Source organism: Scatophagus argus, chromosome 1 (assembly GCF_020382885.2).
Source record: "Scatophagus argus isolate fScaArg1 chromosome 1, fScaArg1.pri, whole genome shotgun sequence".
Lineage (NCBI taxonomy): Eukaryota > Metazoa > Chordata > Actinopteri > Scatophagidae > Scatophagus > Scatophagus argus.
The window spans coordinates 4,015,254-4,041,409 of NC_058493.1; the positions used below are offsets into that span (position 1 = coordinate 4,015,254).

The window sequence follows — 26,156 nt, forward strand, 5'->3', positions numbered from 1 at the left end:
CAGTCCTTTATGTCCTTAAGACATGCCTGGAGTCTGGCTAACGGCTCTGTTTCTTCAGGCTTTAAGGATAAGTACAGCTGAGTGTCATCAGCATAACAATGAAAGTTTATGCCATGTTTCTGAATAATATTTCCTAGAGGGAGCATGTATAAGGTGAACAGGATCGGCCCAAGCACTGAACCTTGTGGAACACCGAGGCTAACCCTTATATATGAAGAGGAAACATCATTAACGTGAACAAAGTGAAATCTATCTGTTAAATATGATTTGAACCAGCGTAGTGCAGTCCCTGTGATCCTAGTCTCATGTTCTAATCTGTGTAATAAAATGTTGTGATCTACAGTGTCGAAAGCAGCACTGAGATCCAGTAGAACGAGTATGGAGACAAGCCTGTGGTCTGATGCCATGAGGAGGTCATTTGTGACTTTAACCAGTGCTGCTTCTGTGCTGGGATGGGCTCTGAAACCAGACTGAAACATTTCAAAGAGACTGTTCCTGTGTAGGTGATCAATTAACTGATTTGCAACCACTCTTTCAAGTATTTTAGATAAAAACGGGAGGTTGGATATCGGCCTATAGTTTGCTAAGATGTCTGGGTCAAGTGAAGGTTTTTTAAGCAAAGGTCTGATAACAGAGGCTTTAAACGCCTGTGGTACATAACCTGTTGTTAAAGATAAGTTGATCTGATCTAATACCTGGGTCTTCTCTATTCATCTGTCTTTTGGCAGTAATCTTGTGTAACATGTGATTTTGAATGTAAATTCAACAGTTTTTACAAAAAATAAGTGAAATTTGCAGTGAAAGTGCAAAGAGATTTCCTGGAGGCTGAGGTTGAGCAGAAAAACAGTTTTGAGATTTGGTCACTGAATGCACTTTAAATGAAAACAATGAAAAGTGATCCACAGTTTAGTGCACACTGACGTGTGCTATTCTGCACGAAGACTGAAAAAGCTAACTTCAGATAGAAAAATTCAAGTTAATTTTAAGAAGACTGTAAATAATATAATAAAAAGAATTTATGTCTACTAACTTTTAAGTAATGCATAGATGTAGAGCTTTATACAATCAAAAGTGTCTACAAAGGCTAAGACAGAAAAAACTCCACAGACCTTAGTACCTCAGGTGAATGGAAGAAACCTTGATAGAAGCAATTCAAAAAGAGATCCTCTCTCAACATTTAGCTGGGGATGGGCAGAGTTTGGGAGGAGTGGACAGGTACTGACCCCCCCTGAAATACACCTAAAATATAAAAACATATATCCAAAAATGAAGGCGGAGCTGCAGGTGGGAAGAAGTTCAATAATGCAACAATAATTATACTGGATAATACCCAGTATAATAAGTCTGATATCAGTTCATCACATCAATTCCAGTGGGCCAGGGAGGTGGGAATAGGAGGTGTCTGGAAATTAAGAAGTAATGTAACAATAATGTATCCTTGAATGGATGTCAACTGGAAAATGGCAGTGGCCATGAAAAGACACCTGCTCTAACTCAGTGCTGTCCAGACAAAAAGATGTCCTTACCAGCCACGGTTTTTACATCACCTGGGCCATGGAGTCAAGGCAGCTGGGTGGATGACAAGAATCCCTCCTCTATATGATAACCTCCTCTCTTCTCTATGTATCTTCAATATGGTAGAAAAAAGTTTATTTGTTGACTACATTTATGTTGTTGAACCAAAGTGCATTACTCTTTTCCTTGTCAAGTAGAATATATGTCTTACTTTTTCTTTTCAATCAAAACCAAAATGAAGGAATTAATTAACATATTTATTAGCTGACATTTTATAAGACATGCAAACATGACAATTAAACTAGTATTTATTCAGTTTACATACTTCAGGTTTATTTTCCAAACAGTGAAATGTCGACAGTAGTCTTTCTTAAAAAGCGCCCTTTCCTTCTGTATAATTTAAAGTTGCATTCATTGATTGCTGGCCATAATGGTGCAGAAGTCCTCCACAGTAACAGTCACATGGTCCTGCATCTGCTTTGTCTATAATACACATCCAGCAGACAAAGAGCAACAATGGGATTTTTTTGTTTATTTTTTGACGTTGTGTTTTCAGCCACGGTCCAATATTCACCCTTCTTTCACTTCTGCTGTGGTTGCTGCCAACTCCTGTGAAATATTTGTGGTTTTGCCTTGTTAGATATTCCATTTTCTTCCCAAGCTGTTTTTTTTTTATTTTTACATTAGCTGTCTTTTGTTTGGTGCTGGGCAGGTAGTACATTGTGGCTGAAAGCCTTTTTTTTTCTGAAAATAGCTGCTTTACTGAAAATAGCTGCATAAACAAGATCGATCAGCAGTGTCTGAGCTTAATACAATGTAAATTTACATTTACATTTATCTACAGGCTGTAAAACCAAAACGATTAACTAAAATAGACTAAAAAGCATAGCAAAATTGGGTGATAACCATCTTCTCACGCCATAGCAGGAATTGAGAAAACATAGAGATTAATAAACATCACATTTATTTAATGATGGCTGCATTTTAAACACTTCCAGGGTCCTGGCATCGTGCATGCTGGCTTTTTGAAGACAGGACACCTGACGTTGCTGGGCTATCTGTAGTGTTAAAGATTACACCTGTGCTTTTCTCGCAAGTCAAGTCAAAGTGACTGAAGTCAGTGAAAAGGGGCCAGAAAATGGGCTCTGGCTTTTCCAGTGAGATTAATGATATCCTTCTTAGCACACAAACAATTTTTCCGTTTCAGCTCACATCAGTTCAGTTATCGGTCCCTCAGAGCTAGAGACCAGGAGGGACTAAACCCGCCCAAACATATTGTTTGTGTCTCCTGACTTCTTAAAATCGCTTGCCTTTTACAAAGGCGCCATTCTTACGCTTTTATTTTGAAAGCAGGCACTCTTGTGTTCCGGTATTGTGCCGTGGTTAAACCCAGTGCGGTAAGAAGCTGAAGCTGACCGATGAATTTTAACGTGAAGGAAAGAAAGAGGAGCGAAAGATGAAAGAGCGAGGGAGATAGAGAGAAAGAGGGAGAGAGAGGGGGAGGTAGAGGAGTGCTGTCGGACCATCCTACCAGCCAGACCGGGAGGGTGAGGCTTATAAATGCACGGTTGGCTCAAATCGTATTCGTCTTTGTTTCTGTCAAGACAGAAAAAAAAGCTGGCGTCCATAACAGGACTGCGCGCCTTTATGCAAAATGCGCGTTCAATATAATACGACTGACGAAGTATGTCCGTGCACAGTAGGACTTAAAACCTACCAACTGTCGTACTTTATGGTATTCAGTGCCTCACTATTCGCATCACTACTATTATAGGCTGTCATCCTGCTTAAATACAGGATCAGTAGGATCAGTGTAGTTTGGCTGCTGTCGGTGTCGTAGATGAGATGTGATGTCTCACGTTATTCTGGCAGCGACGTGACCAGGAAATGCCGCTGTAAGCAGGCCCGTGCAGCCCCATCTCTCCATCAGTGTTTGGATGAAAGGCTAGTGACAGTGAAGGAAAACAAACAAGTGGTGAGGGTTGTTGTTTGCAGGAGAGCACACGCGGTTCTGTGCTGGGGATACATGTCTGTGTGTGTGCATGAGGGTCATCACTTGGTATATGTTCATATGTGGTTAATCACTAGCCTCACTCCTACTCCTGCTCCGTCTGGTTGTAGTGTTTCAACATGACAGCCCTGCGTCAGAGGAAGGGCAGCAGGGGGAAGGAGCCCCCTCTCGGTGCAGAGTTTCAGTCACAGCAATCCAACTGTTGCACCGACCATCATTCAGAGAAGATCTTGCACGGTGAGTGAACCGTCGTCCCACCGACCTGATTTTCGTTGGCAGCTTTTTGGCTGTGGGGCCTTGTGACGGCAGAAAGCGCTCTTTGACCCAGGGGTGAGCATGGTTGGCAGTCATTCGCCTTGCTGAAGGGCCCTTGAGCTAGATTCAGCTCCAGGGTCAGTGTTCTGCGTTTGATCCTGACCTCTGACCTGCTGTGGGTGCCGAATGGGAAGGGAAGTAATCAATTGGGTTTTAATGAAATGCCATGTTTTCCTAACTTTTACTTCTCTTGTGCCCTTGAATAGGCAGTCATGTTTTGCCTGTATTGCATCTACAGAGGACAGTAAACACAGTGAACTGACATTTTGTGTTCTTCTGATCAGAATCAATGCGTTTTGTGTTATATGAGAAATTTGTATTTCATTTTAACAAAATACAGCCAACATAAATGTGCTTTACCCACAATAAAGCCTTATTTACTACTGACAGTTTGACCTGTTGGAAAAGCACAGGTGTTGTTAATGAAATGAATGATGGACCCCTCCATGGACCACCACCTTATCGTGGTGTAGGGCTCTGAGCACCCTAATGATCCTAGGAGCTATTTTGACGGGGGCAGTATGTCCCTAGAAGGGTCTCCCACGACAAACTTGTCCTGGGTGAAGGGCCAGACAAAGCGCTATTCACGAAGACCTTGATGAAGAAGAAAAGCATAGACAAGTGTAACCTGCGCTGGAGGGTTACTGGGGCCCTGCCCTCCTGGAGCCAGGCCTGGGGAAGGGGCACGTTAGGGAGCGCTTGGTGACCGGGCCCAGCCTGAAGCAGGGACATGGATCTGTCCTCCTGTGGTTCCGCCAAACGAAGGGGGGAGTCAAAGGGGTCAGGTGCAGTGTGGATCTGGCAGCAGACAAAGGCGGGGACCTTGGTGGTGTGATCCCTGGTTTTGAAGCTAGTCTCGCCACAGGGAACAACTTAAAAACACTTTTGATGTCTGATGTGGTCATAGACTAGTTCTTGGACCCTAAAACTGAAGAAGCTAAATAGAATTCAGCCATTGTTCATTTTATTCTCTAAAGCTGTACTTCTAATCTGTGGTATCTTTTTAGCGTTGTTTTATATGCAAAAATACTAATCATGTTATGTTGGCCGTTTTCTTAAAATGTCACTTATCACAACAACTTGATGACATGTTAATGCTTCTGCAGGTGATTGGTCATGGGCAGCAATCATCTGGACATCGGTTGGCTGGTCTGTGTCAGTTGGTCTTGGCCTGCTCTGCTGTATCTATGTGGCCACCCTACATGAGAACGACCTGTGGTTCTCCAACATCAAGGTAAAGGAATTTGTTGATGCTGCAAGTGAAGTGACTGTCAGGAGGGCCTTAATGAGACACACTTGGCTTTCATACAGACTGCCTTTAAGCTTATGCGAGTCTGTTGGAACTACGTCTGAGTGAATAATATAGCTGAATGACCCCGCAAGTAAGTTTATCACAAGGTATGTTGTTGTTCTTATGCAGTGACCTTAGGGACACATCAAGAATGAAATTCATTTTTATTAAAGGAGGGTTAAAGTGGTGCATCAGTTAAATATAGTTAAGTATAAAAGACCCTGTATCTTGTAAAACCTAAATCGGTGTCATGTTTTGCTGTAATTAGGGGCAACAGTTTTTGTTACATATGGACGAGCTGTTGTTTTTGGATGCATGTCACAGTGGACCTGTGTATTGCAAGAATCTGCTGTTACAATAGATATCAAAATGTAGGGGTTGTGTCTCAGGTTATTGTGACAGAGATCAATTTTTTTTAAAATCTAATTTTAAGAAAACTGTCATAATGTAAAGAACACACCACCGTGTGCTTTGAATCTGAGTAAAACTTCTTTCCAGCTACAACAGTGCATTTATCAAAGTATATTTATCAAACATCCTCCATCATCCTATTTAGAACATTAACAACATTAATTGACTATATATTGCCTATATTGGTAAAAATGCAGGATTCGTTAGGTAAACAAATTAAAAACAATAAAAAAAAAATAATATTGGCATGCCATCCATTTTCTATACTGCTTATCTGTCAGGGTCATAGGGGGCTGGATCCTATCCCAGCTGATTACAGGCAAGACCCTGGACTGGTCATCAGTCAATCGCAGGACTGACACACAAAGACAGACAACCACACATACACACTCACACCTAGGGGCAATGTAGAGTAGCCAATTAACCTAATGTGCATGTTTTTGGGATTGTGGGGGGAAGCCAGAGAACCCGGAGAAAACCCACGCAGGCACAGGGAGAACATGTGAATACAGAAGGGTCCAGACCGGGATTTGAACCTGGAAACCCTCTTGCTGTGAAGCAGTGCTAACCACTGCACCACCGTGCCGCCCGTCTTTGCATTTAACTATTAATTAATAATCAATACAGTGTTTCAGGATCAATTCAGTGTCCATCCATTTTTGATGTCGCTTATCTGTCAGGGTTGCGGGGGTGCCGGAACCTGTTCCAGCAGACAACAGGCGACACTGGTTGCCAGTAAATCATCGATTCACTATAACTAAACAAAATATCACAATACCGTATCAATAGTGTGGTGTAGCAGTATTCTTACAAAGAAGTATCCCAAAGATGGCAGCAGGGATCACATTTAGAACGTTTCTCTTGGGGTATGTATTGTTATTCCAATTCCACAAGTAGACAACAGCCAGTAAGACTGGGAGATAGACAAGAAATGGTGTTTCACAAGCAACTATATTTATTATTTGATCCAAGCACGGTAGATTTAAGTTGGCAGATTTTTGAAGAGGATTTTGACTTTTTCTCTGTACTAGAATGCATCAGGCTAATGTTGCTGTTTACTGGATTTCTGAATGAACCTGTGCACGTTAAAAAAAATATACATGATGAATCGTTATGTGACAACTTACTGCCAACTTCTTTGTCCCCTGTAGATGTTTTAGTGGCTGAGTATGTCTCACTGACGATTTAAGCATATCCACTGAGTCCGTGACAGCCTATGAAGATCTGGGAATGCTGAAAACGCATAAACTCTTTTATCTCTTTTATGAGGCACTTGTTAAAAAGCAGCAGAGAGGGCCATGTTGATGTACCTGACACTTTAATATGGAGGTTACCTATGGATTTGCCTTCCATGTGCAAGAGTCATCAACCACATCACAGATGGGGATATTTTTATACAGATGGAAAATGTCTCCTGGTTTTAACATTTAATTTTGTGCATCTCAAGAGGAAATGCAGCTTCGACAAGAGTGCCAATGAGACACGTCGACACATCGAGCTTTCTCGGTACAACGGCATACAAACACGTCATAAACACTCCATCCTGGATTGAGAAGATTGTTTTTCCATTCACTGCATGTGATTGATTTTCAAGGCCATTAAGTGAACCACAAAAAAATATCCTAAAACACCATGGTGACTGGTGTTTGAACAGTCCTTTTTATAGTCTGTTCAGTGTTGTACGGCAACAGAACATTGTGCTCTGCCAAATATGATGTAATTTAAATCCCCCCTTCCAAAGCCTCACCGACACTCTGTGTGTTTGACACTCTGGGTCAAACTGAGATATACATAGCAGATTTTGATCTGGTTGACATGGCAGAACAGATTGCTCTGTCAGAGTCGTAACTGGAGCAGAATGTAAATGAATGCTGTTTGTTGTTTTTGCTTCATATAGCGATGCAGTAATAGTCATTTGTTTTTGGGATATGCCTCAGTCGACCGAGGCAAGCAATGCAGGTCACTTGGACTGACTTGGTTTAGTCTCACGTTGTGTGTTGCTACGGATGTTATGACATAAAACGCAGTGATGATAATTTGTTTATCTCTTGTTTTTATCCAAACTGCTTATCACTGACATCGCGTTATCTTTTAGCATTTTCCATTTAACACATTTGTTAACATTTTCCTCAGCTTAAATCATGGAGTCATGGTTTCACCTAACCGCCTAGCAGTAGGAGATCTTTTGGTTCTATAAATGATCCCTCTATGATTAAATGGTTCTGCAGGGGACATTTTTATAGAGTGTATCATCAGAAATGTACATTAAATTGATAAATATGCTTCAGTTTATTTCCTTTAAAGCTAATTAAGCTATCTAGACATCAAAGAGAGTGAGAGGCTGAAGACAAAACCCTGGTGAGATCAGATTTCTCTAAATCAGCTTGAATCTTGAACCTGAATCCCCATACCAGAAAACAAAGTTACATCTATACTGCTTCAGATTTTGTCAAAGCATTACCCTCATCACAGAATGGACAAAGCAAGGTATCAAAGAAAACATCTGAGCAGGCAGGCCCTGCTACGCCTCAGAGCTTGTTTTGTCTGCAGCTCGCCGTACCAGCCAGGCGCCTCATCTGTTTCTCGTGCAAATATGCAATGTGTCTTGACCCACATAGAGGCAATCTGCACAGGATAATGGATGACTTTTTGTCACAGAGAGACAAAACAGCACATCCAGTTAATTGAGTGGAATCCGTACAGATGCAGTTTGTGTTCTTATGCTTGTGTTCTCTGTTTGCTGTATGTGTGTGTAAAGTGAAGAGGCGGACAGATGCTTTGATTCAAAATAAATGCAGGTCACAGGCGAACATTTCCCCGAAATAAGAGGGCTCCTGACCGAAATCATCACACAGTGCCCAAATATGTAGGTGTGTGTGTGTGTGTGTGTGTGTGAAATATTTCCTTCTGTTAGTGCTATCAAAGCCTGTGTCTAAGAATGCACACAGAGCTGGTTAAATCTGGAAATGCTTCTTTTTATATGAATCAGCGTGGGTCCACACTAGCACTTTTAGACTGTCTTAGTGATGGTTTCAGTCACTTAAAATTGGCTAGTGACATCGCCATGATTGGACTAATAAGTGACAGTGATGAGAGGGCCTACATGAGTGCAGTGGAAGACCTAGCCCTGTGGTGTCATGAAAGCAATATCTTAATCTCTCTTAATGTCAACAGGACAAAATAAATCAGTTTTGACTTTAGGAAGACCCGAGGAAATTATACTATTATACGTCTTTAAAAGGGCTTTGAGGGTGGGCTCTCGGGCTGCTCCACAGTGTGGTTCAGCTGCCTGACTGCACAGGTCTGTAAAAAAAACAACAGAGAGCTGTAAAGACAGTAGTTAAAATTATTGCCGCAGAACCGGCACAAGTGCACAACATTTACAACACTTGGTGCAAAAAGAGCCCATAACGTCATTAAAGACACCAGCCATCCTGTTCATGGTCTGTTCTTGCTCTGTCTCTGTAAAAGATGTTCCTGGAGCATCCAGTCTCTTAGGCTACCCTGACTATTTTCTTAGTCGACTGTTAGTCATTAGTTCAAGCCATTAGACTACTTGCTTTAATATTAATTTATTGGTTTAAATACACTTTTTTGGGGAATAAGAAAATTACTTGATTTCCAAATTTGTTAAGAAAGAATGTAATAAGTAACACTTTCAACACTGTGCTGCATTATATAGAAAAACACAATGGTTAAAATGTATTTCTGACATCATGCAAATGCAGGAAGACAGAAAGTTTTGTTAAAACTTCTCAACACAACAAGTGAAAACTACTGAGACTCTTCTCATCTAAGACCTGTCAGTGGTTTTGACAACTGCCTGTTTTGAGAGCAACCCAACAAGTCAACAGTGTATTGTGGTTTAGTACATGTGTACTCTGCATGGGTACATACTTTTTCAAGTCAGAGCAAATGATCCAGTGTACAGCTAACATACCTTTCGATATACAGTAGTCTGACCTCACCTTGAACTACTTTCTGTTGCTCCCTCAGCCAGTTGAGATGAGGTAGTTTCCTGCCCTTAGGGACCCAATCCCTCTCTCTCTGTCTTTCTCTCTGTTATTTTCACTTTTCCACTTACTGTCTCGCATACACACATATGCACTCTAGTGTGTCCAGGTCGAATAAGATGGAAAGGACCGTGCAACATGCTGGAAAGTAATTTGTGAGCTTGGGAGTCCTTCCTGCTTGATGTTGGTATTTTGGGATTGTTGCTGCATGACCTGACCCTATGTGACTGTGGAGAAGCTGTTGTTTTAATAGTCTCACAAGTGGTTTCTTCAGCTAATGTGTTGTTGAGGGAATGTTTTATCGCCATAAGCCTGAGGTGATGGAGTCTGGAGGGTTTATCATAAGGTTCTTCTCGTTCTTTTGCTCTTTGTGTCTTTCACACACGCACACACTGTTACAATGCTTATTATCACCACTCTTAGGTATGCAGTGAGACAGTTACCTCATGGACTTGATTTCAGACATGTGCTCACAGCTTGACGTCGGTTCCAGATCCACTAACACTCTAACAAATGTTCTCTGCATTTTCCGAATGATGTTCCAACATGTACTCCCCAGTGCTTCCCACCCCCACCCCATCTTATTCTTTTCCTGTGTGCATGTGTGTTTTTATAGACAAGAGGTCACCAGTAGTCAACCCTCTTTTCTTTCCCTCCCTCTGGCTGCTCCGGTTTTCTACAGCCCATCCAGTTGTTCGCAGGCTTACAGCACAGTCTTTATGTTTGCCTCGCTCTACATACTTAGTCGCTGATTTGTAGAGAATTTGTAAAGATATCGTTTGGTTTTAAAGTCTCTAGAGATGAGGGGAGGCTGAGATTGGTTCTGGAAGACATTAAGCAGAGGGGAGATGGTGCAAGGCCAGTGCTGGACGGACCTTCGCTGGGATTCTTCATGCACCACATCAGAGACATGGGAGTTACTCAAAGATCCATGAAGAGGAAATGGTAACAGAGAGGAACAGAGAGAAGAGGATCGGTGCCTTCTGAGAAGTGAACTAGCTTTCAGGGTAATGAGCAATGTGTGAACTTGTTAGCCAGGCCTTTTCTCTTTGCCCTTAATTTAAACTAAGGATTAGCCATCTCATCAGAGTTCTTGGTAAAAATCCAAGGCTTGTTTTGCCTCGAGCAAACTCAAAAGAAGGATTGGGAAGGAAATCAGCTGCTCATTCCCTCAGAGAAAGCTTTTGCATATTTCCTTTGGCAAGGAACTTGAAGCGATTATAAAGCTAATTTATTTGGACTGACTTCAAGAAAAGAAAAACACACCGCATTTACATTTACTGTCATAATGGATTTGGATCAGTTCTATAGCTTAACCCAGGAGCATACTGTTTATCTACCTGGATTCAGCTCATCAAAGGATCTAAGAACTTATTGATAATCTCCATCTTCTCAGGCAATGGAGCTTCGTAAGAGAGCTAAACTGAGCAAGCTCGAATGTAATTTGGGCCTCTCACAAGATACACCAGCTGAAGAGAGCTGCAGCAGTAACATCAAATGGAGGACAGAAAGGCCTAATGCCACGCAAGAGGGGGGTACAGAGGAGGTTTCTCTGCTTGGAGGATTTGGTACTTATTCTGGTTCAGGCATTCTATCCCTGTGGCCTTGGCGACAGTGTGTTTCCATGGCAGCTGGACTTTTATTGGCTGGGCTGCTGGCACTGACTCAGGCCTGGTGCGTCAACGCCATACATGAGAATCTGCTGTGGTTCTCTCAGCTCACGGTAGGAGTTATCAGTGCTCGACAGTAAAGCTTGGCTGCTCGTCCTGGATAGGTGGAATTTTTTTGTGGGACAGTGGACGATAAGTTCACTCAAAGTCATTAAAAATAAATACCACATCTCTTCACACTATGTTCCACTCATTATTCAGCTGTTTAGTTAAATGAATCATAATCATCAATTGGTGCTTCCCGTGTTTAGAGTCCATTTTAGCTGACCTACTCATTGCCTTTATGTGAGTGTAATTTTATATTGGTGATTTTATTTTAATTGAGTAAAATATGATATAGTCTGCCTTATATACGTATATTTTAAATGAGTGTGAACATGATTTGTTGAGGTGAAAACATCACACATATCCACTAAAATTCTTAATTCAAAAATATGAATCATTTATATGTTAACACTGTTTGATGCTTTCAACTGCTTCTTGGTCTGAATTCTGTGTTGACAAACAAAAATGACAAAAAAAACCCCAAAACAAAACAAAAACATCTGTTTTGTCATTTTTACCCAGACAAGTGATTTTTGTGTGTAGACAGATGAGGATTAGATGTGCTTCTAAAAGTTCATGTTGAGCCCTTGTTATGATGCTGTTTTAACTCGAACCTTAACCAGGCGCAGTGCAGCGCAGGTAAGCTCATATTCACAGCAGAAGTCTGTGCTGTGTTCCAGCAGGAGCAGTCAGTGATGCAGTGCAAATAAAAACTGTCACACTCCTCAGCGGTCCAGTCTCAGCTCATGGTAGGGGTTAGTGTGGTGACTGTGTGTGTGTGATACTTTGCAAGGTAGTCATCTACAATGATTGTAAGTGACTCAGGTTCTGTCCTGAGTGTTTTTTGTCTCCTACACATGTCATAGTGTATTGGTATAATGTATTCAAAGAGCATGACATGAATTAGAAATGAATTAGAGAATCATTGTACATGTCCTTTATGTCCCGTAAGCTAGTTATATGAGTACTTCTGTGGGTGGCTTTGGAATATACGAATCATTTTACACATAAAGTCTGTTTAAATGTCATTTCATGGTGAATTTGTGTCTTTTTCAGCTTAATAGCTTAAGCTGTTAAGCAAGTCGGAATCACTGATACCGTTCCCTCTTAGTCATTTAGTCCATGTGTAAGGTAGGGTTGTGATGGACCAGGGTTACAGTCTTTTAATGTGGGATGAATTATTAATCATATGTCATTACTAGAAAAAGATGACACATAAATATAATTGTTATAATAAACAGAAAATGGTTTGGTTTTTATTAAATAGATTTTAAGAAAACTAGGAATAACTTCATTCATCTGTGCAGGGACATTATTGGAGAAACAGGCTTTCTTCAGTTTTATATCAGATATGTCAATATGTATCACAATAGTCAAATCATTTCTTTTTAGCCCAGAACAGCTTTAAGCTTTACAAACTGAGTATGACGATTAAGTATGATGATTAACTTAATATAAGTATGATGATTAACTTAATATTCTGCAGCTGGTTGTTCGCTGTTTGCTCTGTGCTTTACCCCCCAGTGGAACAGTAATCATGCATGGCAAGCGGGAAATCTCCTGGGAAGACATCCTCCCACCGCACACACCCCCACAAACACAACGTGTTACCTGTCTTATTGTTACTGTAGAGGATTACGAGCTGCTTTTTGATTATTAGCTGCTTTGCCTCTATGTTTATGTTGTGTCTTGCCAGGAGATCTGTTTTCCATATTACACAGAACAGAAGTGCTTGCTTTCATACAACCAGAGTTCCTTTTTTTGCTTTCAGGAAGTGGAGCGGGAGATCTCATTTCGGACAGAGTGTGGACTGTACTACTCATACTTCAAGCAAATGTTGCAGGCTCCATCCATACAGCAAGGTACACACTACCGTCATAGTGATATGTATATATATTACGTATAAAATACGTAATATATAACCAAACAGTTATGACAAGGTACAGCAAGCCTAGTAAACTTTGGTTTAATCCTCATACTGAACACTGTGGTGCAAGTAGCTTCAGTAAGAGATATTCTTCATCTAAAAAGTTAAGAGGGGGGTGTATTTTTTTAGCTTATACAAACCCAAAACCATGGAGCAAAATTATAAGAAATGGATTATTTAACTGTGTCTGGCTTACTACTTGCACTCAGCCGACAGTATTATTTTGTCAGGTTATAGGTTTTATAGAAGCTCTGTTCATGACTAACACTGTTCATGTAGCACTGCCTGGAAGCGGCTCCTGAATGCTGTTAGAATTTTCGGGTAATGTTAGCAGCTCGGACGTTAGCTCCTGTAAAATCACACAACTAAGCATTTCGTGGATATTTTGAGATTTGTTGTGATTTTGGGAGACTCTATAGTTGTTGATCTTATGATATCTAAGGGCCAATCTTGACATTTTTTAGTTTTTAGTTTTTTGTTTTTGTTTTTGTTTTTTTTGTTTGTTTTTTTTCTACACCAGATGGCTGTCTCTACCCACTCTTTCACTGCTATTTCCCAACCAGACCGAACAAATCATTGCAGTTTCTCATGACGCACAGTCTGGTTTGAGGGAAATTAGTCTAATTATTTTGTTCCTTTTATCATGTGAAATTCTGAGTTGAAAACAGGCCTAATTTTCCACTAAGGCAAATAATTGAGCTGTAGGCTAATCAGCTGAGGAACTGACCAACCTCTCTTTCCGTCTCACTCTGAGTGCATCGCAAAGTGGTTTGATGTGCAGCAGCTACAGTAGTTTGAGTGAGGGAGGAGACAAATTATAAGGATGGAAGGAAGGATGAAGTGATGGAAGGAATGAGAAAATAAAAAGCTGATATGGGAAGGGAAGAAAGACTGGTTATAGAAATTAGGCGAGGATGGAAGGAGGTGTGAATGGAGAAAAAGAAGAAAGCAGGGATGAGAGGAAAGGCATAAGGACAGCTGGGAAGGAACTCAGACGGGCAAGAGCAATGAACGCTAAGGAGACAATAAGGGACAGAGGAAGAAGGTAATGAAATGGTATAAAGCAAAAATGACAGTTTGAAAAAAGAGATAAAAATGAATGATTATCGTGGAGTGGATGGTGTGTGTGTGTGTGTTGGGGGAATAATGTGTAGTTTTGTCTATGAAAAACGGTGCTGGTTTTTATGGCTTTACATGGATCAAGAACACAGCAGTGATCGGCCTGACACGTCCCAACCTGCAGCAGAAACTCAGCTCTCTGCTGCTAGTTTGCTGTCACACTTTATTTCAGTCAAACCAAATACATGATAATTATACTACACCCAGTGCCCACTCTGGAGTAATGACACTAGAGTGTGTATGAGCTCACATGTCAGCACCAGCCTTTGCATGGTGTGGTTATGCCATTGTTAAAAGATAATACTGGTTTATTACATTCTATCATATCTGCAATATTATAAGTGAATTCACTGAGATGGATCACATTAAGATTGTTTGGCAAAAAAAAAGGTCAGACAGAGTGACAGAAAGACAAGGACAGATGTTCAGACAGGTTGTAAACAAACTTCCTGGTTTAACCAGAAAACACAGACGAGTCACCTCCTGATTTAAATTTGACCTTCTCTACTTGCTGCAGCTTTACACAATTAGATATTTTTACCAACTGCCTGCACATATTCCGGATTTCAGCAATGACCTTAATGAGTCCAGTGTTAACACAAGTTATAGAAATAATGTCTGCATTGTTTGTGGCAACCTTGTGAAATATAAGTTCAGTATTTTTTTCCCTGTGAGCTTTGTGTTCCCCACCATGTCCTGAGAAAAGGGTGTGGCTTTATATATATATATTTTTTAATTCTAGGGGAGATTGTCTTGCCTGTCTGTAAAACCCTGTAATAAACCCTGACATGTTTCCATGCTGTTTTTATGCTCAGTTATCTGTCTGGAAATTTTGGAGAAAAAGCACTCCAACAGTCTTTAGTTTTTAAAAAAGAGGAAAAGAAGATATGTTTTGAGGACTTCCATGGTCATATGCAAAGATGGGTTCCACTGTGCTTTCAGCAATTAGGGAGTTTAAGCCTAACAATCTGTGGTTTCATTGGCTGACAGAAGTTTCAGACACTGTTATTGTTCTTTAATAGCACCATACTCATCATGCAACTTCCGAATAATTGTTTTCAGTGTGTCATTGTGAAAGTGTGTACATTTGTGTGTTCCTAGGGCTCTCGGATTTGATCCATGACAACTTGACAGAATCCAAGAGGACCATTAATCTCCTACAGCGAATGAATATCTACCAAGAGGTCTTTCTCAGTGTTCTCTACAGATTGTTGCCCATACAGGTAACACATCACTCAGTTGTCAGCTATTAACAATAGGCTTTTGAAACACAAAAGACTAGAGTAATGAGTGTCGCTATCAAAAAATGATCGACCGCAAATTTTCTTGTCATTTTAGCCAATTTAAAAAAAGCCTCTTGTGTGACAGATGTAAAAAAATAATACAATCCAATATTTTGACTTTTGTTATTATTATTAATAAAGTAGTCATATTAGTAGACTGTCAGCTGAGGCATTTGAGATACTGTGGCATTTAGGTCTTTTTTGCTGACATGGCATAGCGCACTTGCACTTGTCACAGTGGAGGAAAAGGTTTCTATATTGGCGTATCAATTAACTGAGGAACAGCGACTTAGCTTCCTCAGTGAGCTCGCTGTGACAAGAATGCCAGGGAGTGAAATATCAGACCAGACTTTGAAAATGCCACAATGTTCCTGAGTCACTTGCTGTCACTGTGGTCAGCTCCCTGTGTGTTCAGTTACAGTGCCTGATGAACTAATGGTTTCTGTGTGTGTGTGTGTGTGTGCGTGTGTGTGCACCTGTGCGTGTGTGGTCCAGTCGTATCTGGAGCCAGTGTATTTCTACATTTATACAGTGTTCTCCCTCCAAGCGGTGTATGTGATCGCTCTGTACCTCACAGCATGGCTGCTGTCTGGCTCTTGGCTGGCTGGTGCTCTCACTGGGGTCTGGTACATCCTCAACAGGTAGGTAATGACTGTGTGTTCATGAGTGTGTGCGTGAGACAGTGAAAGGGGGAGAGTGGCATGCTGCTGTCAGGCATACGCTTGACTCTGTAAATGTTATGGCAGGTTTACACAGCAGAATCACTTCAAACACAGTGTGTCCCTGCAGCACTGTGTCTATGATATTCCATTTGTGACCTTGTCACAACAGTGTTACAGTGCTGCTACGACATTGAAATGTTACAACATAAGAGGTATTCTATGATATTTTACACTGTCTGCTCAACACCCTCTGCATGACGTCTCCTGTACACACTGTAACTTGTAGCATCACAGATTTACCAGGTGTTGTCATATTATTTCTGTCAAAAAAAAGTTTGAAATTGTTGACAAGCTGTTTTTGATCACACGTGGGAGAAGTTGGACTTCAGGGTTTTCTGCCAGAAAGTCACATGAGGTAGAATAAAGAACCACTTCATTTTTTGACCCAGTTGATGTATTATTTCAGTGCTGCTAGGACGTCCGGGAAGGCTGTCCAGCTGACGGCCAGGTAACATCTTGTAGGTTGACTCAACTTTCATTTTGGATCTGTTTCTGAGCCGAATCAACACATCATGATTGGACATTGAAACAACATTTGTTAAATGTCTCAGTGTTTGCTGGGTAAGGATGTTGTATGTCACACTACAAGAAACGACGTCCTGCTTTCAGAGCATCTCCAGAAAGTGGTGGGGACACTGAAGCAACTTAGCGTAGTCTGTAGGGACATAACAGGTTTATTTTCTTATTTTGAATGACCTTGTGGGGAACCCTCCCTTAAGCCTGATCCTTCATGTGCTGTTTGAAACCTCAAAATCTCACAATTCATTCAGTGTAAACCACATTTAGATTGCAGTATTGCTGCAACATGTTTTTTTTTTTTTTGTTTTGTGCAAAACAAAACAGTGAAATGAATTTGGTTCAGTATCACTTCGACTAATTCTGAACTTTTGGTATTAAATTCAGAGGAGATGTTTGTAAAAAGACCCTTAGTTGTTCAGTCAACTTCCTGCTCAGGACCTAATAACGTTTCTGTTGCTCTTCCTTAACTCTTCAAGTTTTTTTTTTATTCCCTCACTCAAATCTTTAATGGCATGTTTTCATTTGCCATGGTGTGCAGTCGGTGTCAGTTTTTAAATATATAATGGCAAACATTCTGTGAAAACTTAAGAAATGATATCTTGGGATGAGATCTTAATTCAAACACAGATTTAAATATGGACCAACATAGTAGCTGGTGCCAGATGATCAGCCATTAATGCAGTTGGCAAATTTGCACACTAAAGCAAATTATACACATGTATTACTATAGCTTCAAAGACTGAACCAGTGAATGGCTGTTAACAGTTGGAGTGCTGTTGAATGGTTCAAATTAATGCTTGACTGAAGTCTGGTCTCATCTTTGAATGTATACAAAGAAAGAAGAGTAACAGAATGGAAATACAGATCGTTGCCTTTTTCAATGGAACTGCACATCTTTATTTATGTTGCCCTTATGTAATATTTTAGGTTACAACTATGTATTGTTTTCTTTTTGGGAGAAATAACATAGACATTGTGATCTCAAAGAACTTATGGAGATCTCATATCTTTGTTGTAGTTTGTTTACAGGAGAATGTCCTCCATGCCCTTGAATTAGTGGATATGTGGGTTGTGATCACGCCTTAATATTATGCTGAAATCCTATCTTTATTTGTATGCTTTGAATATTAGATGGATTACATTACTTACTTACTTGGAGGAATCTGTTTTGATCTCTTTCCTGTTGTACTAACCTAACTTGCGGCAATGTGTCCGAGCCACTCCTGAGCTGTGATTCCTTTTTCTGAGAATTGTTTAAATCCCTGGTCATATCAAGCTGTTGCAAACTTACTGTCATTAACCGCGGTTTTAATACATTCAGATGTTTCTTTATCACCTTTTGGCCAAATTAATAGATGAAGCACATGTTCCTCCTTCAGACAGCAGGTCACCTTTAATCATGATTTCTGTACAGAAGGAAAATAAATGATTTGAATGAACTTCCTAAAAACAAAAAGTGTGAATGAGCTGTAAATATATTCAAAGATGTGTTTTTGTTAAGGAATCTTTTCCCTTATGGTTCAGTGGGAAAGAAAACTTGCCCGAACAGTAAGTCCCACTACTAACTTGCTTTGCTTACAATATCTGTATCATGTGAGCAAAATATGAATCCAGTCGGAGCCAAAACTTAGTGATATGATCTCAAGAGTGAGCAGGGTTAAGGACTTAGTTTCATGAGGTAAATGACACAGCCTTCAGTCACAGTTTTTCCCCATAAATCTAATGAGTCTGACTGATGAATGTCTCCTGTTAACATTTTCAACATGCACTCTCCATCACCAGTGGAAAGTGTTAATTAGCCCAGTTTAGAAGATGTTGGTTTTCAGACAGACTTCAGTCAACATTCTCCCCTAACTCTTGGCAAAAAGAAAGAATAAACGTAATAATTCCCAAAATGTTGAATTATTCTTTAGCTGTTTTAAATGTGATTGAACTAAGCGTCTGGTGGTCATGAAGACCTTTCTCGTTGTGTGTAATGTGAGATGATAGTGTGTGCTGTTTTTGTGTTGCTTGACGTGATTTTGAAAATGTGCCGAAAGTTGAAACAAGTTCAGAAACCCTATTGGCGTTTTCTCTCTTCTCCTTTTGGATCAATACAGAGGCGGGATTTCTGCGGTGACCCCTGTAAAATGGAGGGTCATAGAGAAGAGTTTTACAACTACAGAAAACTTTCCCAAAGATCTGATGGAGAGAAAATAGCAGAGTTTGAGGCGTATTAGTATTTCACTTGAAGCTCACTGGAATCTTGTATATTACAGTGTGCTTTGTGTTGAGATAAATTACATCATGACTTTTCCAAACTGTAGCAATAGTTATCAGTGAATCAGCTATCCATACCTTATCTGAGCTCATTCCTCTGGTTGTTTGTTTTGCCCCATCGGCACACAGACAGGAAGTTGCAAACAGATAAAAAAATCATTGCAGTTTTGTAAATATTGTTTAGTTTGTGAGCTAGGCATTTTGTTTTCAAATCAAAACTTGATTTCCCTTGTTCACCTATCTCTCTATCCTCCTTTGCTCTCTCTCCCTCTCCCCCTCTCCTTATTCCATCAGGGTAGATACTACTCGTGTGGAGTTCACCATCTCCCTCAGAGAGAACTGGTCTTTGCCCTTCCTCGCGCTGCAGGTCACCACTATCACGTGTTACCTCAGGCCTCAGCTCACCGCCTTGCAGCAGGTATGCTCAGTCTCTAAATCAGAGCATGGAAAATGCGATATGTGTGCCATCTGTACCAGTTTTAACCGCAGTGTGTGTGTGTTCTTCTTCTCAGAAGGTGATGGTGTGGCTGATGTATGTGACAACATTCTGTTTCTGCCTGACGTGGCAGTTCAACCAGTTCATCCTACTGGTTCAGGCTTTCATCATATATGCCCTCGACTGTATTGACTTCTTAACAACTACGCAGGTATGGCCACAAGAAGGACCAGATGCTCAAAGGGTCACTTCCATGGATGTATTGTAAAAACTGTATTCTGGACTCAAAAATGACACCCATTCAGCTGAATGAAATGAAATGAATGATTACTTTTCACATTCCACAGCTCACACATTTGCATCAGTGTTTGTCCCTGTGCTGAGTCCCACTCAGTCCACAACCTTTTTTGTGCACTGGGAAACTTATAAAAACAAGCAAACCGTTGCATTAAAGATTAATGATAGATAGAGTAAAAACTGACCTTGGTTTCTTTTGGATTTGGACATATTTCAAGAAGCAGCACCTAAGCTTCAAGCCTCTGGGCGGGACATTGCATCAGAAAGCTAATGGATGATTAGATAACCCTTGTGCAAAAAAACAGTTTAGCTAATTAGATAAGCTATAAACTGACCTTCCTTTGAGCAGGTTGAGTATCTGGAGCATCACATTTGTGGGGTCGATTAAACGCTCAAAATGGCCAAAAAAGGGAACTTTCATGTGAAACTCGACAGTCTGTTCTTGTTCTTAGAAATGAAGGCTATTCCATGCGAGAAATTGCCAAGAAACTGAAGATTTCTTACAACTGTGTGTACTACTCTCTTCAGAGAAGAGCACAAACAGGCTCTAACCAGAGTAGAAAGAGAAGTGGGAGGCCCCGCTGCACAACTGAGCAAGAAGATAAGTACATTAGAGTCTCTAGTTTGAGAAATAGACGCCTCACAGGTCCTCAACTGGCAGCTTCATTAAATAGTACCCGCAAAACGCCAGTGTCTACATCTACAGTGAAGAGGCGACTCCGGGATGCTGGTCTTCAGGGCAGAGTGGCAAAGAAAAAGCCATATCTGAAACTGGCCAATAAAAGAAAAAGATTAATATGGGCAAAAAAACACAGGCATTGGACAGAGGAAGATTGAAAAAAAGTGTTATGGACGGACAAATCGAAGTTTGAGGTGTTTGGATCACACAGAAGAACATTTGTGAGATGAAACTGAAAGGATGCTGGAAGAGTGCCTGACGCCATCTGTCAAGCATGGTGGGGGTAACGTGAAGGTCTGGGGTTGCTTTGGTGCTGGTAAGGTGGGAGATTTGTTCAGGGTAAAAGGGATTTTGAATAAGGAAGGCTATCACTCCATTTTGCAACGCCATGCCATACCCTGTGGACAGCGCTTGATTGGAGCCAATTTTATCCTACAGCAGGACAATGACCCAAAGCACACTTCAACATTGTGCAAGAACTATTTAGAGAAGAAGCAAGCAGCTGGTATTCTATCTGTAATGGAGTGGCCAGCGCAGTCTCCAGATCTAAACCCCATTGAGCTATTGTGGGACCGTATGCTTGACAAGCTTGACCGTATGGTACGCAAGAAGTGCCCATCCAGCCAATCCAACTTGTGGGAGGGGCTTCTAGAAGCGTGGGGTGAAATTTCTCCAGATTACCTCAACAAATTAACAGCTAGAATGCCAAAGGTCTGCAATGCTGTAATTGCTGGAAATGGAGGATTCTTTGATGAAAGCAAAGTTTGAAGGGACAAATTATTATTTCAAATACAAATCATTATTTCTGACCTTGTCAATGTCTTGACTATATTTTCTGTTCATTTTACAACACATGGTGGTAAATAAATGTGACTATTCATGGAAAACACAAAATTGTCTGGGTGACCCCAAATTTTTGAACGGTAGTGTATATATCTATATCCATATATATATATCGATATATGTATATATAAATAGATATATCTATATGTATGTATTTACATGTTATATGTATATGTCCTCTGAGTTTTTATACAAAATGATAGAAGATGTTTTTCCCCTCTCTTTGAATAAGTAGACATAACATTAGCAATTAAGGTGTTTCAAGCACTTTGACTATATACAACTCTTAACATTTGGGATGGCCAAGATTAAGATCAGGACCAACTGTCTTGTTACAAGAATTCCGCTTGAAAAGTAGACACACACGTGTCATGGAAAGTAGAAACTAGTTAGCTTACTTTGCTGACTTTGCACTCATTCTTAAAAGACGTTGCTTTCCAGTTATATAATTTCTAACAGCAGAATCATTGCTAGCTCCCACACACCCAGTCTTAAAGAACTGTCAGAACTCCCAACAAATGGCCTGATAACCTCAGCGCTAAGTCTTGACTTCTTATCACTTTTAAGCTGAAAAAGAGTCGTTAGGATACTGCTGTTTGCAGCTATGCAGACTTACTGTTACCTTACTGATGTCTTCAGATCATTTCAGGCAAGTTAGCAAGTGGTCAATACTCCTGCTGTGCCATGTCCGTGTGGCATATTCCTTTAAGAGCTTGCATCATGCCACGTTATCTTCCCAAGTTCTTCCACATCATTGTGGGTGTGTGTGTATGTGTGTGTCTTTGTTTCTCCAGGTGACCACTCTGTACCTTGTTCAAGTGAGTGGTCTGCTGAGTGTATGGCTGCTCCAGTTCTGCAACTCCATGTTACTGGGATCACTAGTCCTGAGCTTCATCGTCGCTGCACTCTTCATCAGACACTGCCAGGTCAGTGTGTGTGTGTGTGTGGGGGGGGGCACGTATTCCTGTAGTTGTGGGGACAAAAACCTATTTACACAGCCACATTGTGAGGACCTGTAAGTAAGAGAAAGTCTATGTAATGTCCCCCAAAATGATGGAAACACGACTGTGTGTGTGTACAAAATACACACTTATTAATATGCACTTTGCTTGATTTGAAGAGGCTTGTGACGCAGTCAGTTTTTACAGAACATAATTCCAATTTGTATGCTGCCGACACATTTTCCTTTCAGGTCTAAATGTAATTTAGGTGAATCAGATCTTATCACAGTGACAATTACAGAAATATGTAATGTGACAGGATGAATTGTTAATGGAGAGAAAAATGGAAGAGGTACCGAAATGGGAGAGAAAGTTAATTTCTGGCTTTAAATAATTTGTGCACACTACATGCTGTAATTGTGAAATATTTTATTTAAAATGGGCGTGTAGTACAATCCATTTTAATATGTTTTAGATGTGTGGACTCTTGGCTTGAGTCAGGCTCAAGTTTGGAATCTGATGACTTGCAGCTTGACTCGAACACCAGTGACTTCACTTGGACCTTGACCTTTTGCCTCGGAATGACTTGATATTGTTTATATATATTCTCTGAAGCCCAAATATTAAAATACATGTCCTAAAAAAAAGAGTGCAGCGTGTTAACTTTTCATTTTCGTCACACTGTCACATCAGTGAAAAATAGCTTCAAACGTTTATTTTTTGACAGATTTGTATGAGAAACTTCTATGACAGCAAATTACATCAGCTGTAGTTATTAAATGTTAATGGATGCTGTCTGGTCAATGTGCAAACTATTGTCTTCCTCGGTCATAAATCATTTGTGAGATAAAAGAAGCGTCACTCTGCAACATTAGTCTAATATATCCTGAGTGGATGCTGATGTTTTTGTGCTTTAACAAGACCCTATAGTGGCAAACCTTCTGTAGTGGAAAGATTTAACTGCTACACATCAACTTCATTTGTCAAAATATTCTGGTGGAACTTTTCCTTCATATCATTCATATGATCAACTTAATAGATCAGGGTCAGAACCTGCTGACTAATCTCTTGCTGCTGTCTGCTCATGCAGTCTGGTTTGAAGACGGGAAGCTTGCTGGTTCGCCTGGGCAAGCTGCTTCTCCACAGTGCCATGGTTCTCCTCCTCACCTTCACCATCAACTATCTGGCCAAGGTGCTAATCTTCCTTCTCTTCTTCCCTTTTCTCTGTCCTCCCTCCTCTCCTTATCCTCTCCATCCTGTTTCAGTCTTTCTTTGTTCCCTTGTGTGTTTTCCTTTCACTCCTCTCCTTCTTTCCTATCTCCAGCCACTTTTCTTTTCACATCTCCTCTTATCTCTTCGCCTGTATGGCCTGCTCTTTTATTTTCTCTTTTTATTCTCTGTATCTCTCTCCCTTCTCGCCTTTCTCTGCTCCTCCCTTTCGTGTCTTACTACTTAATCTCCCCTGCCTACCGCCTTCCTCTACTGCAGTCCTCCTCTCCTCCTCATGTATATAAAGCTTGTAGGTGTGGTGTGAGATCAACGTGTGAATTGACTCATTTATTGATGTCGGCACGCTGATTTTTAGCCTTGACAAGATGACCTTATCACTGTTCGTGTCTGTGTGTGTTTACAGAAAGCACTTCGGCTCAGATCAGACGAACACATCTTTAAATTCATCAAGTCAAAGTTTGCCCTGGGGCCAACAAGGTATGAGCACACACACACGCGCTCTCGTAGGCACCCGCACACACACATGCTCAAACACAGATTCACATGCAGCTGTTCTTGAAGTCAGTCACACGCCATAAATCCAGATTTTGACACAGGGGCTTGCTCACAGACTGTAGTGCATACACAAAGTCTGCACAGTGTGCAGCTGAACTCACCTCTTGAGCTGATCCAGTATGACTGTGTTATTCACCAAGCATCAGTATTGTGGCACCTGGAGCGTTAGTGTGTGTGAATAATAGATGGCGGGGCAACACCAGCAGGCCTCCCATCGATCAGATAGCTTGTGTGTGTTGAGCAGCTCAGGCACTGGATAGCTGCTCCGGGGTGGCAGATAACACGGCTCACAACCCAGCGCCACACAACTGGCCCTTCAATTATTCAGGAGGCTGTGGAAAATGCAGTGCTTACTCACTGCTCTATCTCTGCCTCTGTTCCTGTTCCTCTCACTTGCTCAGACTTATTTCTTCTTCTCCCCAACTTTTTTTTTTTTTAAATCCCTCGAGTTTTGTTCCCTGTTTTGTTGTATCTCAATTCTCAGGTCAATTACTTACCAGCATGGCTGTTTGTCAGAGGCAGTATTGCCGATGTAAGGCTCAAAATGTATGCCCTAGTTGTACGTTCATGCCTTTTTGAGATAATAAATTCGGTTTATTTTCAAAACATTAGCTGTATAATTGTAAAGTGTGTCTCTCTTATCTTGACAACCTGACACAAAGATGCTGTTATGTGAGGAGACCTTTCTTTTTGTTTTGTAATTTATTGTTTCATTGTGAAAGAAACATGGAAGTAATACCGTGCAAAAAGTTTAAGTTCTGTTTGTTTCATGAAGGTTATTTATTCCAGTTTGTGAAAGTAGTAAGAACCTTGCCCTGTTCTTCTTCTTTGTACACGGATAACTAAATTATCTTGATTGTGGATGATTGAGCATTTTTCAGTGCTTCAAAGTCAGCAGCAAAGTTTAAACAACGGCCCTGGATAGGCAGCTCTCGGCGCCGGCGAAATGGAAAGAATTGTTTCATTTGCATAAACTACCAACATGATACAGAGCAAAGTTTCCCTTCAAACCGCCTTTGTAGAACAGCCTCCAGGAAGTGCAACCCACAGAAACTTAAGGCTCATCAACAGAATGTCTGAAAGATTTTCATCAACACATTGATTGATAGACAGGTTGACACCTCAGAAATGAGTGTTGGGTACCAAAAACTGGAGGACCAAACAAAGAATCTGTTTCACTGACAGTATATGCTCTGTGTAAGTAAGTCCTCTTCCTCCAACCTTCATTTCTTTTGTGCCCTTTACTTTGTTCTGTTCCTCCCTTTCTTGATCTCCCACCTCTCTCTTCATTTATTTCACCTTCCCTCCTGCAGGGATTTTGATGCCAGCCTGTATCTGTGTGAGGAGGCCTTTGGCCTGCTGCCCCTCGACACACTGGAGCGCCTGGGCGGTACCCTGCTGCTATACCCTTACATCCTCGCAGTGCTGCTGCTCAGTGGCGTGTTGGCAGTGGCTGCGCTGCAGAACGTGAGGTAGATGATAGCTTTTGGAGCGATTTTCTGTTGCATGAAAAGAAGCATTTCGCAGCTCTGTGTTGGAGAAGGTACATGGTAATATACCTCTAATATTGAAATGAAGACAGTGGAAAGTATGATTTCCACGTTTTCTCTTCCTGCCATTCTGCTGTTAATTATCAGTTGGCATTTGAGTAATTTCACCCAATTGTTCTGTTGTTTCTCTGTTAACAAAATCAATTGAAAGCTAATAGCACTTAAATCACTGGTCCAACACCAAATGGCAGACAGAGAAAGACAGTGACGAGCTAGAGTAGTATAAAAAAAAAACAAACAAACAAAAAAACTATTTGCTAACAAGTTCATCATATCAACATAAAAGTTGATAATATGTAAATATTGTGTTTTTTTAAGCTGCTACCATGTGGCCAAAACATTGGTTAGGCTTGTGTTTTATGTATTTACACTGGTGATACAATGTGTGCTTAACTCGTTCCTATCTCAGTTGAAATTGTTACATTGAAGTCACAGTCTTTGTTCTGTTAATCGTACAGTGAATTTCTAGTTTGGGTTAGCACCTTGATGGTGTGTAAAAGAAGAGGGAGCTTTAACCTTCGCAGG

At 40.8% G+C, this 26,156-nt stretch overlaps 1 protein-coding gene across 5 annotated transcripts in view; it reads left to right on the forward strand.

The window, feature by feature from the left end:
* The first annotated feature begins 2,789 nt into the window (after nt 1-2,789).
* Nucleotides 2,790-26,156, forward strand: part of dpy19l3 (dpy-19 like C-mannosyltransferase 3) — a 46,202-nt gene continuing 22,835 nt past the window's right edge. The window contains exons 1-14 of one of the 5 annotated variants that reach the window (XM_046396392.1): nt 2,919-3,062; nt 3,388-3,490; nt 3,637-3,763; nt 4,948-5,075; nt 10,953-11,279; nt 13,043-13,133; nt 15,419-15,540; nt 16,096-16,241; nt 19,395-19,518; nt 19,613-19,747; nt 22,150-22,281; nt 23,387-23,488; nt 23,930-24,003; nt 25,395-25,553. In XM_046396392.1, the coding sequence (XP_046252348.1) occupies nt 3,646-3,763; nt 4,948-5,075; nt 10,953-11,279; nt 13,043-13,133; nt 15,419-15,540; nt 16,096-16,241; nt 19,395-19,518; nt 19,613-19,747; nt 22,150-22,281; nt 23,387-23,488; nt 23,930-24,003; nt 25,395-25,553 (1,658 nt within the window). In that variant the 5' untranslated portion in view covers nt 2,919-3,062; nt 3,388-3,490; nt 3,637-3,645. The other 4 variants (XM_046396460.1, XM_046396304.1, XM_046396212.1 and 1 more) reach the window with 4 other exon arrangements.